This window comes from Bombyx mandarina, chromosome 26, assembly GCF_030267445.1.
Source record: "Bombyx mandarina strain Sakado chromosome 26, ASM3026744v2".
In the NCBI taxonomy this organism is placed as follows: Eukaryota; Metazoa; Arthropoda; class Insecta; order Lepidoptera; family Bombycidae; genus Bombyx; species Bombyx mandarina.
Window position 1 is genome coordinate 943,422 of NC_143232.1, and position 17,381 is coordinate 960,802.

Here is a 17,381-nt window from a genome sequence, read left to right on the forward strand (position 1 = left end):
GTCTCATGCGCGTGGATAATGCCCTCGCGCTCTTACCCACAGAGGTATTAAATTGAATTTAGGGGATGATTGGCCCCTTGGATCAGTCTGTCTTTTTGTAAGAGGTTTTAAAGTAGTTGTCTGGTGGACATATATAAAAATCAGCTTTCAGAATTTACGTGAAGTACGTAATGATTTTATGTACCTTGATTACCTGATACCTGAAAATTGGCCGTCTAAGCAAGCTAGCAGATAGGCATGCGTTCTTAGTACATATTAACACTACTCAATCGGCCACATTTCGTTCGTCAGAAAATACGTGACGTCTGGTGGCCCTGGGATCTTGGACTATCACGCAGCCGAAAGGCTAAAGTATGAAGGGTACCTAATGGCATGTTCAATTTAGAATTGTAATATTTGTACGAAATTGAAATAAGAAACTATTGATGAAAATAGTATTCTTTTTACCATTCTAAAATACCAATGATATTTTATATGTAAAAAGAAGCAGATATGTTTCAAGCGCACGTCAAGTGAAGACTCGAAAACAGGCCAATTGGCACGTTTCGTCTTTAGTCGCGTCTAAACAAATGCATTATTAATATAACAAGTGCAATCGTTCCAATTATAGCTATCTTTTTTACTCACGCGCTTATCCCATCTTTTGTACTTTTCATTAATGCTACTTGTCAACATGTGTGTGCACTATATCGGTAGGTATGTAGATAAACAGTGTGAACTGTTTAATTTTGTTAATTTAGTGTTTCTTTAAGCTTAAATGCTTCTTAATGGTGGCTTATTAACCGTTTAGCATTTGTGAAAGGGTACAGGTATGAAGAAATGAACTAAGCCATGGGACGTGGTTTTCTGTCCTGCGATTTCTTGTCCTCCAAAAAGCCTTCTGAAATTTCAGTGAATTCTCATCACTGTACCGGTACGTTACTGATTAAAATTTGAAATAAACCAACTTCATTTCATTTCGCTCTGTTTTTCCTTAACATTATTGAAGATTTTTATAAACTCTATGCTGGCAGCACTGGCAAGAAGTCAAGTGAAATATTATGGAAAAAGAAAGGCCACCCATTCATTCTAGCCTAACAATTAATCTAATTAGTACCTATGTAACTAAAACTTAACTAAAAATTGTTCTAATGATCATCTTAAATAATAATCGCAATTTATAACGATTATAGCGTTCTTTTTATTGTTGACGAGAAACTTAAATACTTTTAGGAAATATTATGTTGTCAACTGTCGTCGTTGCAGATTGAACTCAAACTGCAGTATAGGAAGCACTTATTTATTCCACACGCACCTTAAAATCGCATATATTAACAATCAATTAGCTTTTTATCTTTCAACCTTTTAAAAACGTTGAACACAAATTTTTATCCATGATATTTTATCCCTCAATCTGACAGCCTGTCTTTTTCTTAGGGATGTCTCCCGTTGCTAGTGCTGTGTGTGAAAAAAAAAACCATTCACCACATACTTTCGTTTTTGCGCAAAATGTAAATCAATAGTCTCTGTCATACTCTTTGGTAGTGATTAAAGTCATCATCATAATTATCCTAAATCACTGAAGTATAAATATTAAGTGTATTATCTATGATTAATATGATGTTGTCAGTTTTCTTTGGCAACGCATGTTATTGACAAAACATAATACACCATTGAAATACTCGATACACGGAGAGTTACACAAATGATTTTATGAAGTAAACTATGTCGGTTGATTCGGAATCATCGTTAGGCTTGAATATTTACGAAGAGGATTTAAATGACACGAAAACGTGTAATTTATCGAATCAGGCTATAGAGTTCGTGCCAGAAATTGAAAATCGATTGCTTCTATGTGTAAGTGCCTACGGAAAATGAAACAATACCTTACTATTGTATGTATTTCGGAATTTTATTTTATTAGATAGGTACGTGTATTTATTGTGGTCACTATGGTGTGATCATTGCCGATCCTGCGGACCGAATGGTAAACAGTCGACGGCGCCCAAAACGCGTCATTTCGGATCCTTCCGATTCACTAATGGTGCTTTTAGGCATCCTAAGCAAAGGTCGTTGTTCTCATCGAACCCGTCGCTTGCCACGAAGGGCTCGGCGAGTAAATGAACCCACAGACTCAGCCCACTAGTTTCTCGCTGGATCTTCTGAGTGGGTCGCGTTTCCGATCCGGTGCTAGAAGCATTGCTCTTGCTAGGGTTAGTGTTAGCAACGACGTTAGGTTGGAGCCCCGTGAGCTTACTTACTAGTTCGGTGAATCTAAAATAACCCTTCGAGGTTACTAGAATAGGTAGGGTAAAAAAAAAGTGTGAGAATTGTAACGTAATTTTATTCCCATTTGATAGTTATCTTGTGGATATCACCAAGTCAGGTATAATAATAATAATAATAAAAGCCTTTATTCAGACGCAAAGGATATTTACAAATAATAAACTTAAATTAACGACTCTGCCGAGTCGATGACATCCACAACTTCGTCTGTTTGCCCTACTTTGGCAAAGGCCTCCTCTATTTCTTTCCACTCTACTCGGCTTAGAGCTTTCCTTGTCCATAGTTTTCCTGCTACCGTCTTTATCTCGTCTTCCCAACTCCGAATCAGTCTGCCTCGTTTCCTTTTTCTATCTCTAGGGTACTAGATTAGATATGAAAAAAAGATAGTGTGAGAATTGTAACGTAATTTTATTCCCATTTGATAGTTATCTTGTGGATATCACCAAGTTTGGTATAGTTTATATTTAATAAAGGAAAAAAGTGAACAGCATTTTTGAGAATTTATTAACAATACGTAGACAAGCAGCCAATTTAGTCAGTATTGTTATTAATTTTCAGGTGCTATACCTGCAAAACAACAAAATCAAGACCCTACCGGACGAATTCTTCCCATCACTACCCGCTTTAATGTATCTCGATTTGAGAGATAACATCCTTACCGACCTACCTGTGACAATACAAAGTCATCAATGCCTAACGCATTTATTATTACAAAACAACAAATTAACGTCATTACCAAACGAGCTAGGTTCTGTGGTTATATTAAAAGTATTGCAACTGGCGGGAAATCCACTTATGTATCCGCCTCGAGAGATAATAATGGCGGGAACTCGGAAAATCATAACCTATTTACACGAGAAATATATTGAGAATATATTTGCTCGCTCGCAATCGGTAGGCTCCGATGATGCGATCGGTACCTACGAGGAGAACAATAGGGACTCTTCGAAACCGGAACTGGCCAGTTTTAATTCGGTTCACGGCGGTAAATTGAAATGCTTGTCGGTTCAATTCAGCGAAAAGGAACTCTATGATTCCGATGAGGAATATTACGCGAAAATCAAAGGGAAATGTCCCAAACTACCGAAAAGTAGGACCAAATCGATACTGTCGTACACTCAGAGCGCCAAATACTTAAAAGCACTGAGAGCTGACAACGTAGACATCCAAAACGAGAAGATAAAAACTAATTATTTAAAAGAGCGTGCGCTTAAGAAACATAAAGAATTGATGGTTAAAAGAGATAAAATCTTGCAGGAGAGAAAGTAAGTATTATTATTTATAACGTAGACGGTTTGCGAACAACAATAAGGGATAGTGTTTTTTTTAAATCTAGATTTTTATTTCAACTCACTAAAATTATACGCTTTCGCTTAAGTGATAAGTTCACGTCCTTAAGGATCCATCAGATCCAATAACCCTTACATTAGACACCTTTAGCTCTAATACTAGGAGTAGAGTCCCCGGTAACCGTACTTGTCGAACTCGGCAAAGAGTTAGTTCGACGTGCAACCTAACCTAAACACCAGCCCGCTGAGTTTCTCGCCGGATCTTCTCAGCAGATTCCGATCCGGTAGTAGATTTATTCGCGAAGCAGCCATTCTTCAGTTGTTAGGTCTCCTTTGAAGGCGCTCGGATAGCTGTTAGCAAATCCCACCCCTTTTGGCTGAGGCCTTGCTCGCCCACCTTTTTTTTACGGGTTATGACGGACTCTGGCGCCTCCCGAGAGGAAGAGGAAGACGAGGAGAGCCAAGGTCCTCAACCTCCCCGAATTCCTCGCAGGAGACTACGCCTTCCCAAAGGCGCGCGAGGCGTTCGCCCCGCAAAACCAACTACCGACTAAGCCCCATCGAGCTCCAGCACACCGGCTACACCAGACCTACGGTACCGCAATGCGCGCCGAATGTCCGCCTTCGCCGGTACCCGTCCTGATGATAAGACGGGATTTCATCTCCGGGAATATCCCGAAGGACGTAGTCTCGGGAGACACACCGTGGGCGGCGCACAGGAGCCACCTTGCACCGCTCTCTACCCGATGATATGCAGGCGAAGTAAAATGTCCCTTAGAAATAAGGTGACACTCTACAAAACTTGCATACGCCCCGTCATGACCTATGCAAGTGTAGTATTCGCTCACGCGGCCCGCATACACTTAAAATCATTCCAAATCATTCAATCCCGTTTTTGCAGGATAGCCGTCGGAGCCCCGTGGTTCGTCGGGAACGTCGACCTCCATGACGACCTGGACTTAGAGTCCATCAGTAAGTATTTACAGTCGGCGTCGATGCGCCACTTCGATAAAGCGGCACGACACGAGAACCCTCTCATCGTGGCCGCCGGTAACTACATTCCCGATCCTGCGGACAGAATGGAAAGCAGTCGACGTCGCCCAAAACACGTCATCTCGGATCCTCCCGATCCACTAACGGTGCTTCTAGGTACTTCAAGCACCGGTCACCGTTCTCGTCGAACCCGTCGCTTGCGACGAAGGGCTCGACGAGTAAATTAACTCTCAGACACAGCCCACTGAGTTTCTCCCCGGATCTTCTCAGTGGGTCGCGTTTCCGATCCGGAGGTAGATTCTCGGAAGCACGGCTCTTGCTAGGGTTCGTGTTAGCATCGTCGTCAGGTTTGAGCCCCGTGAGCTCACCTACTAGTTACGGTTACGCTGGAATAGCCTCTCTAGGCTACCAGCTTAGGTAGGAAAAAAAAGCACCGCCTCACCACCGCACCGACAGTCGAGTACCAGGCGCCACCGCACCCGGCACCCGACAGTCCCTACGGGGGCTGAAGGGAGCTTCACGCCGCGCCGCCCACCCCGCCTTCTGCCCTGAGGTGCTGAAGAAGGATCCCACTTCCTTTCGCGCTCCTCAGCCTCACGTGACGCCATGACCAGGTCACAAAACCTGGCCATGGCACCGTAGCCTCGAGGGTGCGCGGGCGGGTGGCCGAAGTTTGACCAAGTTCCTTCAGCAAACTTCCAGTTGCCCTGGTAAAACTGGGAAGGGCTCCGGGCCACCAGTAATCACTCGAACATAGCTAGTGCAACTATGCGAACCGTGCCAAAGTTTTCTCAGAGAGAGAGAGAGAGAGTTTTACGTATTATGTTCGTACCAACTTTTTTTATTTTTTATTTAGTTGGTATGTCGAGCTCACGGTCCACCTGATGTTAAGTGGGTACTGGAGCCCATACATATCTACAACGTAAATGCCGCCGCACACCTTGAGATATAAGTTCTAAGGTCTCAAGTATAGTTACAACGGTTGTCCCACCCTTCAAACCCAAACGCATTACTGCTTCTCGGCAGAAATAGGCAGGGTGATGGTACCTACCAGTGCGGACTCACAAGAGGTCCAGTAAATAGGAGAAACTTTGCCGGTTCCTAGCAAACCTCTCCCTCTCCGCCGAGTCCTCTGCAGAATTAAATTTAAACTACTAGTAACATGACTGTTGTTTCATAATGCACAGGCAAGTCTTCAATAATACACATTTATATAGGGTCTTGAACATTGACGTCATCGTACAAAAGTAGGCACACTACCTACTACTATTTTTTTAAATTAAATAATTTCTATGTAATGCAAAAATGAATCTAATTACACGTTAAATCATCAGAAACGCCGAGCTCCTAAAAAAATGGCGTCAAAATTATCGACACAGCAAACAGAGCGCGGCCTGCACATACAGACTCGATCCTAAATCTTACCCATACGACACTAATCCGGATTACATGACCTTCTTAACGAGAGAAGACATTGAGAAAGACTTGCCCGACAAATACAAGAGACGCTTGCTGCGTAAGTCCAAGCTGACTGTACCGAGGAAAACGAATAATGACGTGCACCTAGCCATGAAAATAAAGCAGCTGTTTGAGAACCTCGAAGCTATTGACCTCAACAGGGAGGGTATGACCCCGAGGACGGAACAAAAAGTCTTGCTTAATGAGATCCAGAAGGTACGTTGTTTTTTATTGCTTAGTTGACTGGACGAGCTCACAGCCCACCCGGTGTTGTGGTTACTGGAGCCCATAGACATCTACGACGTAAATGCGCCACCCGCCTCGAGAGATGAGTTCTAAGGTCTCAGTATAGTTACAACGGCTGCTCCACCCTTCAAACCGAAACGCATTACTGCTCCACGGCAGAAATAGGCAGAGTGGCGGACTCACAAGAGGTCCACATCGTTACCAGTATGTAACGATGTCTTGATAATTATTTCATTGGCGAAGCAGCTGCTCTTGAGTTGTTAGGTCTCCTTTAGAGGCGCTCGCGCCCTCAGACACAGCCCACTGAGTTTCTCGCCGGGTCTTCTCAGTGGATCACGTTACCGATCCGGTGGTAGATTCTGTGAAGCACCGCTCTTGCTAGGGCTAGTTAGCAACGTCGTCAGGTTTGGGCCCCGTGAGCTCACCTACTATACCTACACCTAAAAAGTAATTTTATTTGTATTAATCGGAGTTTTTTCGAATGATATCGATTAATGTAGCTGATTTCCTTACAGTATCAACACTAAATTTTAAAATCTACTAATTTATCTTTGGTTCAATTAGGCAAGTTATTGCTTTTATATTTGATTAGCTGACCCGCCAGACTTCGTAGTGCCCCAATCGATAAATAAAAGACCTAAAATTGTGTATAAAATAAACTTAAAACAAACAAAAGGAATCCGTCCGATGGGGGACACATCAAAGGAAAAACAAAATTGTTATTTTTATTTAATTCCGAGAGTTTTCATATATATCTACCTTTTAAACCTTCTCTGGACTTCCACAAATAATTCAAGACCAAAATTAGCCAAATCGGTCCAGCCGTTCTCGAGTTTTAGCGAGACTAACGAACAGCAATTCATTTTTATATATATGTAGATTAATTTCGCAATATTCCAGATAACCGAGATTAAACAGAAGCTAATGGAGTTGTCTACAACAAACACTCAATCGGTCGAAGCGGATTGAATATAATCTAAATTTAATTTCATCCAAAATCGTGATTGTGATTCGTGTAATAAATACTACTTACTTACATACCTATTGTCTTATTTATTTTTCGATTTAATCATTTTATTTATGAAATATGTAAGCTATATTTTCATGAAGGACATGTAATTCGAATGAAGGAGACCAGAATGCCAATAAAACTGCTCTATGGCAAACCAGAGGGCCGCAGAAGTTGTGGCAGGCCCAAACTCTGATGGTTAGATGGCGTAAAGCACGATCTCGAAGTTATGGGTGTCAGGAGCTGCAAGCAGAAAGCTCTGAACAGAGCAGTCTGGAGAGACATACTGGATGAGGCTTAAGGCCCACCCTGGGTTGTAAGGCCTAAGATGATGATATATTATCATGACTCGTCAAATGTTTCATATTTTTACTGATAGGTGTATTGTAAGCATGCACGGGTGATTACCAACATTTTGTCCTAAATGTCCGTTCTGATTGGAGATTGGGGCAACCATTATATTATATGATTGATATTGCAGACTGCAGATCGATTGCCGTAAGTAAATGTTCACTTCTCTCACTCTCCGCGACTCTAACAACCACGATAAATTTTGATTTCGTTTTCTAAACGTATTTTTTATTGCCATAAATCTCTTTACTATTTAAATATGGCAATAAATTATACGGGTGTATTACAGTGGATTCCGATACGGTCCAGATTTAGACGGTAACTCATGGAACACAGTACTCTGGTTTCTTCTTTCTTCTTAATCCTTTCACTCTTGACAGAGTAGTAATCGTTACGTTGCCTCGGAACTGGTCTAGCTTTTTTTTTTTTTTTTTTTATTTTTTTTATTGCCTTTGTAGGCAGACGGGCATACGGCCCACCTGATGGTGAGTGGTTACCGTCGCCCATGGACTTCAGCAATGCCAGGGGCAGAGCCAAGCCGCTGCCTACCGCAAAAGACTAGCTAGACTAGCCTCTTAGGTTATCAGAGAATAGGTAGAAAAAAAGAAGGGGCAGATCTGTCGCCTACGATGTCCCTCCATCTCTTTCTACTTGAGACCATTTTGCAAACTCATTTATGAGACCTTTTGCAGTATTCCTGATGAGGTAAGTCCACCACTTCGGACTTTGTAGTAACAACTGTAGTCTGGTAAAAGTGTACTAATTAAAAGAAAGTAGGCAAGTAAAAGAAAGCTTAGTAGGCAGCGGCTTGGCTCTGCCCCTAGCATTGCTGAAGGCCATGGGCGACGGTAACCCCTCACCATCAGGTAGGCCGTGTGTTCGTCTGCCTACAAGGGAAATCAAAAAAAAGAAACTGAATATAATTATCATTTACGAATACGCAATGTAATATGTCCAAACTCGGGGATCAACGGCCGCACTCGAGTTGCCCGGGTCGAACACACAGACGGCGCCTTCGGTCAAGGTCATTGACCCCGCCTTCCCTTTTTGTATCATTGATGTTATAAACACTAAATGAGATTTTTTTCCATACGACATGAGAACCCTCTTGTCGTGGCCGCTGGAAACTACATACCCGATCCTGTAGACCGAATGGGAAACCGTCGACGTCGCCCAAAGCACGTCATTACGGATCCTCCTGATCCATTAACGGTGCTTTTAGGCACCACAAGCACCGGTCACCGTCCTCGTCAAGGTAGATTCTGCGAAGCACTGCTCTTGCTAGGGTCAGTGTTAGCAACACTCCGGTTTGAATCCCGTGAGTTCACCTACACACGTTAGGGTAAAGCTGAAATAGCCTCTCAAGGCTACCAGCACAGGTAGGTTTTTTTTTTCCATAGATGCTTTGTTTTCGTTTTTTTTCCTTGTTAAATAATAATATAAGATTTATGTTATTAAAAAGATTGAATTTTAAAGTATAGAAAACTTTATTGCTTGCTGTCACCGACAATGGCGTCCTCCGTGTAACATAATATTATAGTTAATCTTAAATAAAGATTACGTGAATACAAAAATGACTTATAAACCTATAAACATACATTATACATATTTATTCATATTAATTTGACGTTTACAAAAATACGTAATGCAGCAATTAATAAGAATTAACTGAAAATTAGACATACATATATCTAAACAGTACAGATTTTGACAAACAAAATATGTCCCCGGTTGTAGTATCAAAGGGGCGAAAGCTTATTTGGTTTAAGCGAGATTTTTGCAACTTTACAGGGGAGCCATTTAAAAATTAAAATTATGAAAAATTTACATAACAAAAAAACTTCTTCAGCTGATTGAATGGAGTAAGCTTAACTGAAGTTCAATTAAAAACATCGAACTGTTGATGCTGATACCAAATAAAACGCACCTTTAATTACAAAGATAAATATTGCTTAAAGCAAATAGCCCTTCACCTCTCTATATAAATAAATATTGACGAAAAACTTTTAATCATTATTGTTCTAGAATTATTAAATATATATTCTGCATGTACGTTGACCGTACATGCAGAAAACAAAAAAACTAACATAATTTTCGATGAAGCCGTGTTACTTCACAAACTACGTACACCTATGTAAAGCAATATGGCCAAACTGAAGCAAATAAAACATTGCTGCCTAACGAAATCACAAAAAACGTTTAACTTTACATAATATTCTATGGGGATAATTTATAAAAGTCTATAATATAAAGGAACTTTCAAATAATCTAATAATGCTTTATGATATTAATGACTAAAACGCTTATGCGAGAGTGAAGCAGGCTTTAATTAGACACGAATGGTTTCGGTCAAGAGTCGACAGTATCACACTGGCTATCGGTGTGCTTAGTGCGAGTTTCTTAACGTTGTCGATAGCGTAAAAGTTAAGCCAATTTTGTATGCAATTGGTACAGCGCCCCTAGCGGCAAACGTACGCAAACGATCCCATTCCATACAAATATGAGCTAACTTTTACGCTATCGAGAACGTTAAAAAACTCGCACTAAGCACACGGATCTATAAAAATGTATATTACACTGTTTTTACATCGAAACTTTCTAGATCATTTTCACGCGTTTCGTGCGAAGTTTTTCGAAGGCAATTAATTATAATTTTCTTTTGTCAACATGGTCACAACAGAGTCGGACCGATTGATATATTACAGACGTTTTTATTTTAAATTAGCGACCCGCCCTTGCTACGCTTCGGAAACATTAAATTATTATTGATAGCTGAGTTATCCGCGGTTATTGTCGTACTGCGGGTGACGCCGCAGGGCGAAACTAGTTTACAAAAAGGAACGTAAGTTACTCCTTATATCATCAGCTACCTATCAGTAAAAGTCTCGCCAAAATCGGTCCAGCGGTCCAACAGACAGACAAAAATAAAAAAAAATGTGTATGTACCGTATATTTATGCATGTAGTAAAAAGCGGTTATGTTATTTCAATATTACAGACAGACACTCCAATTTTATTTATATGTATATATGACACGCCGCGTCGCTTAGCTATCAATGTGTACACCCATTTATGTCGAAAAATTCGAATTTAATACGTTTTCAGCGGAAACAATAAAAAACTAAATATACTTCGAAGAATTTTGTTTAAATATGTATAATGATTTAAGAAAGTATATGTTTTAAATAAGTGTAAATAGGTATACACATGTGTTGTGATCGCTATGCAAAAAATTTAAGATACCTATGTTCCATATATTACACGAAATGTAATAAGAATCATTCTTCAACTATTGCGGGTTATCAATTTAAACTTCTAATAAAACTGATGGATAACATTTTGATTTTACTTTTTAATGATGGCACTCTGTAGTTTTAGTACAGGTCTGAAACCATCTTAAAATCCAACTTGTACCGATAAATCCAGTGCACACATAAATTAGTAATAATCTGTGTAATTAGTCCAAGCTGTGCTTGCGACACCAATAAACTGGTAAACTTCGTTCATATTTAAATTATGAATCCTTAGTCAAAACAATTTGTGTTTCCCAACCAAAATGTGATTTATCGGTTTTGTTCCGACTCTTCTCTAAACTTGTCGCAAGTTCGACTTAAGTTAGATCTTTATTACCGTTTCAGAATACGGAAGAGTCCATTGCTCTTTTTAGTTTGCAGACTTTACGGTAAACTAAACTCTAATCAGATAACGGACAGCTATGGCAATGTTTTCGGATGTCTTATTAATATGGAGGGTAGAGGTAAGCAGTATCATCTTGAATAGTGGACAAGTTAAATAAGTGTCCGCTTGTAAACACCAAGATATTGTTGGAAGACACCGAAATCGCGCTTGTGTAGGAGTAGTGGAAATGATATTGTTACGCCGGTAAGAGTAACGCCATCTATCGCCGAATAGTCGGACGAATATCGAAGGATCTATTAGCACCTAGAACGCTCGAGAAGTACGCCATCTATTGTCACATAGCGGAAACACGGTACTCGAAATGTGTGGAATATTCTCGATAATTCTAGGGATGTGGTATCGGCTATAAAAGCGTTGCAGAGATGGCACGCAATCAGTCAGTAATCGGAACTACTCGAAGCGAAACAGCAAACGGATCACCTGAAGTTGTCGTGGCCTAAAGGATAAGACGTCCGGTGCATTCGTATATAGCGATGCAACGGTGTTCGAATCCCGCAGGCGGGTACCAATTTTTCTAATAAAATACGTACTTAACAATTGTTCACGATTGACTTCCACGGTGAAGGAATAACAGCGTGTAATAAGAATCAAACCCGCAAAATTATAATTTGCGTAATTACTGGTGGTAGGACCTCTTGTGAGTCCGCACGGGTAGGTACCACCGCCTCGCCTATTTCTGCCGTGAAGCAGTAATGCGTTTCGGTTTGAAGGGTGGGGCAGCCGTTGTAACTATACTGAGACCTTAGAACTTATATCTCAAGGTGTGTGGCGCATTTACGTTGTAGATGTCTATGGGTTCTAGTAATTACGTAACATCAGGTGTGCTGTGAGCTCGTCCACACATATAGGCAATAAAAAATAAAATAAAAAAAAACCTGAAGCGAAGCGGAACAAGCGAATTGAAAGTTTTAAAGTGTTTGTTGAGTGTTCTAAGTGTTGAATAGAGTTTTTAGTTGTACTTTGGTGGAACATTTATTTATCCCGAACCCCAGCGCGTAACAATATTAATATAGCGGTTTTAAACAGAGTGAAGTGTGCTGGGTTGAAATGAATTGTGATTGGTAGTTTATGGCGGTCTTTCAAATCTTTTAACTCGCTACTATGGCGACATCTTAATTGGCTCCCTTTTGGAGGACACTTTTTAATACACTGTTCGTTCAGGTACCTTTTTTTTAAATTAATCATCGAGAAAATCTATTCGAATGATACACATGTTTTGATTTGCGAATTATTTTTAATAGATTGATTGTATTTTTTTTTTCACGAAACGCCATAACAAATATTTAAGTAGACGTCATTTTCGTATCTACAACTTTTTAAAATTATAAAATTTACTTACAATAATACAACAATTTGTATGATTGTCATCATATTACTTGAATAGTGTCTTATTATGTTTAATGAAGTGTGTTTTTTTTTTGGCATATCACTTTTAAGAGTGACAACACTAATATTCGTGTGCGACTGGCAACACTACATCTTGTTGAAATTTACAAGAATAAACATCACCACTGTAATACTATAGATTTTCGTATAAATCACTTCAACGGTATCTCGTAATTAACATTTCACATATTTTCCCTAATAATTATTAAGTTACATCTTTAATACTTTACATTAAAGTTCTTCGTGCTTACCCAGACCTGACCTCGGTCTTGAAGAACGCATAGCACTATATCTGCTTCAAAGGACTTCTCCCATCGGGAGAATCTGTTAATAGCACCTACCAAATGTATGTATTTATATATAACGTCAATGGAGTCCGATTGCAATTGCAACATCAAATGGATTCTTAGATGAGGCAGTAAAAAAAAAAAATTGAGACTCGACCTGAAAAAGAAATTGAGACTCGACCTCATACTTCAAGGCGGGTGGCGCCAATCACGTGAGATCGTAATTTTACTTCATTTAATTCTGAGCTTTCGATGACTTCAAACCGAGTTGTACCATTGACATGTCTAAAACGCTGCCAAACGAACACACGTGATCGTACACTTTCAGTGTGCTTTGTGCGAGTTTTTTAACGTTCTCGATAGCGTAAAAGTTAACTCAAATTTGTATGAACAGCCACCTTAGCGGCAAATGTAGGCAAACAGAACAGTTTTCTTTAACTAACCATAAATTACCTTTTTATCTACCTAAGCTGATAGCCTTGAGAGGCTATTTCAGCTTCACCCTAACATGTAGGTGAGCTCACGGGGCTCAAACCGGAGCGTTGCTAACACTAGCTCTAGCAAGAGCAGTGCTTCGCAGAATCTACTACTGGATCGGAAACGCGACCCACTGAGTAACCACTGATAAACGCGAAAATAAACCGTATCAGCGCTCTTGATAAGGTTTAAGACGCGCGAAAGAAAGCACAACCGAAGATAAGTTACGAATAGTACCTCGGCTTCGTTATGTATCCATATTCAGTCTTAAATCACAACTAGGTTAAGCCAAACCGTTTTTTTAAGCTATTGCATAACTTTTATCGAGGGCTTTGAGCGCGGCGACCGAATCAAGAAATTCCGTAACGAAAATAAAACCTAACACCCCATTCCACCTACCATGTAGCTCACGTTCAACACATTCACACGTAGCGCTTGTGTAGTAGTGTTTGTGATTAAGCGCGCGGCGTGACGTCGCACTGCATGCGCAACAAGAAAAGTCTGCCCATCTCTCTCTCGCGCGGTCTAACTTATGAGTGTGAAGGGGACAGTTTATGTTTTGCTTTTGTTAATGTTTATAAATATAGCGTGGGCTTATTTTATTATTGTTCTAATATTAAATTATTATTGTCTAATTATAATTTCATAAGTTGATAAGAAATGCTATGCGATAGCTTTACCGCGGCAGTACCCGAGTGCCATACGTGTTTTTTTTTTAATTTCGTTAAATATATGATTCATTATTTATTCGCTATCATGATTATACGAAGATTTAGGAGCCTATAAAACAAAGTACACACAGTTTCGGATGTAGCTGTATAAGTTTTAATATCAACGGCAATTACCTTGCAGCTCAAACTTTAATGTACATTAACCGAACCAAAACATAAATACTAATCATTTAGTATTATCTTTAGTACCATCAAGTCAATGTCAAACGAAGGTAGTCGACAATAAACTAGATGTGACGCGTTAATGTCCTTAAAGCGAGTTTTTTAACGTTCTCGATAGCGTAAAAGTTAAAGAAACCGAAGTAACTGATTATTTAGTTGGCAAAAGCTCACTCGTTTTTACGGGGAAATGTTGCATTGCCACGATCCTTTCATCTTTGATCATTACAAAAGGAGCCGCGCGGGCGGTGTCGGCGGCCTGTTTGTTTGTTTGTCATCGATTTAGTTTCGCATCTCGTGCAGATGTAATACGTGTGTGCAGTCAACCGTTCAGTTAAGAATTCGATGGAATTTTATAAGCTTTGTGCTTAGTTCGACTCTTTTAACGTTCTTGATAGCGTGAAAGTTAACTCAAATTTGTATGGAGTTGGAGTATTTACCTACGTTTGCCGCTAGGGGCGCTGTTCCAACTGCATACAAATTTGAGTTAACTTTTACGCTATCGAGAACGTTAAAAAACTCACACACTGACGCGTAAATTACTCCCGCCCGACCGACATCGGCGGGCGACACACAGCCTCGGCCGCCCTGGACACGTCATTTCAGATCCTCCCGATCCACCCTCGATGGTTTTAGGCATACCAATCTCCGGTTCTGCTCTCAAAGTGCAACTCAATTCATAGACATAGCCCACTGAGTTTTTCGCCGGATCTTCTCAGTGGGTGGCGACTCCGATCCAGTGGTGGATTCAGCGAAGCACTGCTCTTGCTAGGGCCAGTGTTAGCAAGGTCTCTCAGGTTGATCCCGTGAGCTCACCTACCGGTCTAGACGTAGCTGGAATAGACCTCAAGGTTACCAGTTCTGTGCGCACTGCGGTACCGTAAGCTTCATATAGCCGGTATGGTGGAGCTCGATGGGGTTTAGTTGGTAGTCGATTCTGCGGGTCAAGTGCCTCGCGGGCCTTTTTCAAGACACAGTCTCCTATGAGATATTGGGGGAGGTGGAGGACTTCGGTCCTACTCATCCCTCCCTCTCTCTGGAGGCGCCGGAGTCCGACATAACCCGGTCCGTTACCCCCCTCGATCGGGTATCCGCAAATCGATTCCCCAGCGTTAAAAAAAGCTACCAGCAAATAGGAAGAGAAAAAGCCAATCCGTCTTCTTACTGAGATGGTTTATAGAACATCCTGTATATATATTACGGTGAACAAAAAAAAACCATTTTAATAACATTTTCTGTACTATATATTTTTATAAATTTATTAAACTTATTACTAAAGAATATACAGTGTTTGCGCGGTCGATTCTCCTGATTTATTTTATCTCCGATGAGGGTAGTTTGTGTTGAAACCGAATTGAAATGTACAGAAATAATTTTAGTCTAAATTCTATATACCTATCAACATATACCAGTATATACATGATGTAAAATAATTTGTATTGATATTCAAAATATCAGAGTTTAGCATCAGGTTTGTAACGATATTAGATACATAAATATGTTAAGAAAAGAATTTGTGTAAAAAAACAAGAGACTGGTTAAATGCTATAAAATTAACATTGTACATACAACAAAAGTCAAATGCGCTAAAAGTATAATTTGCATTATTAAATGTAGTCTTATAAGCCAGCACGGATAGGAAATACTGTCCTGCCTATTTCTGTCTCTAAGCAGTCGTTATTTCTGGTGTGAAGGCACGACTAGACACGCCTTACTGCACAGGTATTCCCACAGGAAAAATATTCCCAAGACATTAGTAATTGTCCTTGTTATGAATGTTTAATAAAGGTGTTGCCATTTTTCAGGTTTCTTTTTTTTACCAAAATATTCAATTTCTCGTAGTATAATTAGAATAGGAGGTTTTTAAATGCGTCTAGTAACGACCGAGTTAAAAACATTTTAGATTTTGTTCCCTCTAAAATAATATTTATATTTGAAGTTTGAATAGACAATATAATGGATCATTACGTTATGACTACTAAAGTGCGAGTGGGACGGGTATTACTAGAGTGTGAGAGAGATAGCAATAAAAATGGCAACGATGCGATTAAAAATAACAGCGTCATCTTGCGAGTAGTTTCGTAGAAGAAAACAAAAACAGCTTCTTGTGTATACAATAACGTACTCAAAGAGAGGGGATATGGTTGTGTTGATAAAAAACACAGAAACATAAGATATTATGATTAATTCTGATGTTTTATAGTTCTTCATTCGAAGCATAAGGTTCGATCTATGATCTCTTAATTGGCACTTTTGTATTTGATATAATAACTTATAAGACAATTTTTAATACATTTTTAATTATAGCGATTAATACTTCAAAAAAAAAGTCACGGAGTCGCCTAAGAGATATTTTAGGAAAATTAGATCTAACCTTGTGTTTCTTTGGATTTGCGTTTTCATGATATCCGTTTCTGACGTTGTTAATATCAGGTGACAGTCAGGGAGGGGGGGTTTTGGGTAGAAAATTGGATATAGCTTCTTATGGTAGCGCGGATTTGGAGTGGCAGTTCAGAGCAGCGTGGGTCCCCGGAAGACGAACTGTTGGCGCTAGAGCGGGCGCGCCAGGTAGAGCTGTCCCCGGGCCCGGGACACCTCCACGAAGCCCAGCTTGCTGTAAAACTGCTGAAGCTGCGTGTCCGCCGCGCTCACTGTCGTGTGGACGCCGTTCGCTCCTGGGAACATGGTGACCACATCATTACGATTTTGTTGGACTGAAGGGTTACTGGTAGTCCGTTAACCCTCAGACACAGCCCACTGAGTTTCTCGTCGGATCTTCTCAGTGGGTCGCGTTTCCGGTCCGGCGGTAGATTCTGCGAAGCACGGCTCTTGCTAGGGTTCGTGTTAGCAACGTCGTCAGGTTTGAGCCCCGTGAGCTCACTTACTAGTTAAGGTCACGCTGAAATAGCCTCTCAAGGCTATCAGCTTAGGTAGTTTCACCAGGGCAGGTAGGCGAGCAAAGGTTCAGTAAGGGGAGATAAGATTTGCTGACATCCGCCCCAGTGCTTCCAAAGAAGACTGCAACTCAGGAG

General features: G+C 40.3%; 2 protein-coding genes and 1 long non-coding RNA gene across 3 annotated transcripts in view; 1 reads left to right on the top strand and 2 right to left on the bottom strand.

Annotated features, from left to right (window-relative positions):
- LOC149499748 (uncharacterized) overlaps window positions 1-7,126 on the bottom strand; it is a 143,827-nt gene extending 136,701 nt beyond the window's left edge. Inside the window, exon 1 of the long non-coding RNA XR_016325507.1 lies at window positions 7,011-7,126. This is a non-coding gene — a long non-coding RNA (uncharacterized LOC149499748). The remainder of the gene's footprint in view (window positions 1-7,010) is intronic.
- On the top strand, window positions 1,505-7,291 carry LOC114253042 (uncharacterized). The gene is made up of 4 exons (XM_028187783.2): window positions 1,505-1,836; window positions 2,824-3,530; window positions 5,882-6,221; window positions 7,152-7,291. The coding sequence occupies exons 1-4, from the start codon at window positions 1,705-1,707 to the stop codon at window positions 7,218-7,220; spliced, it is 1,248 nt and encodes a 415-aa protein (XP_028043584.2). The 5' UTR covers window positions 1,505-1,704; the 3' UTR covers window positions 7,221-7,291.
- Window positions 7,292-9,079: 1,788 nt separating this feature from the next.
- Oga (O-GlcNAcase) overlaps window positions 9,080-17,381 on the bottom strand; it is a 31,336-nt gene continuing 23,034 nt past the window's right edge. The window contains exon 22 of the mRNA XM_028187780.2: window positions 9,080-17,024. Coding sequence (XP_028043581.2) covers window positions 16,900-17,024 — 125 coding nt within the window. The 3' untranslated portion in view covers window positions 9,080-16,899. The remainder of the gene's footprint in view (window positions 17,025-17,381) is intronic.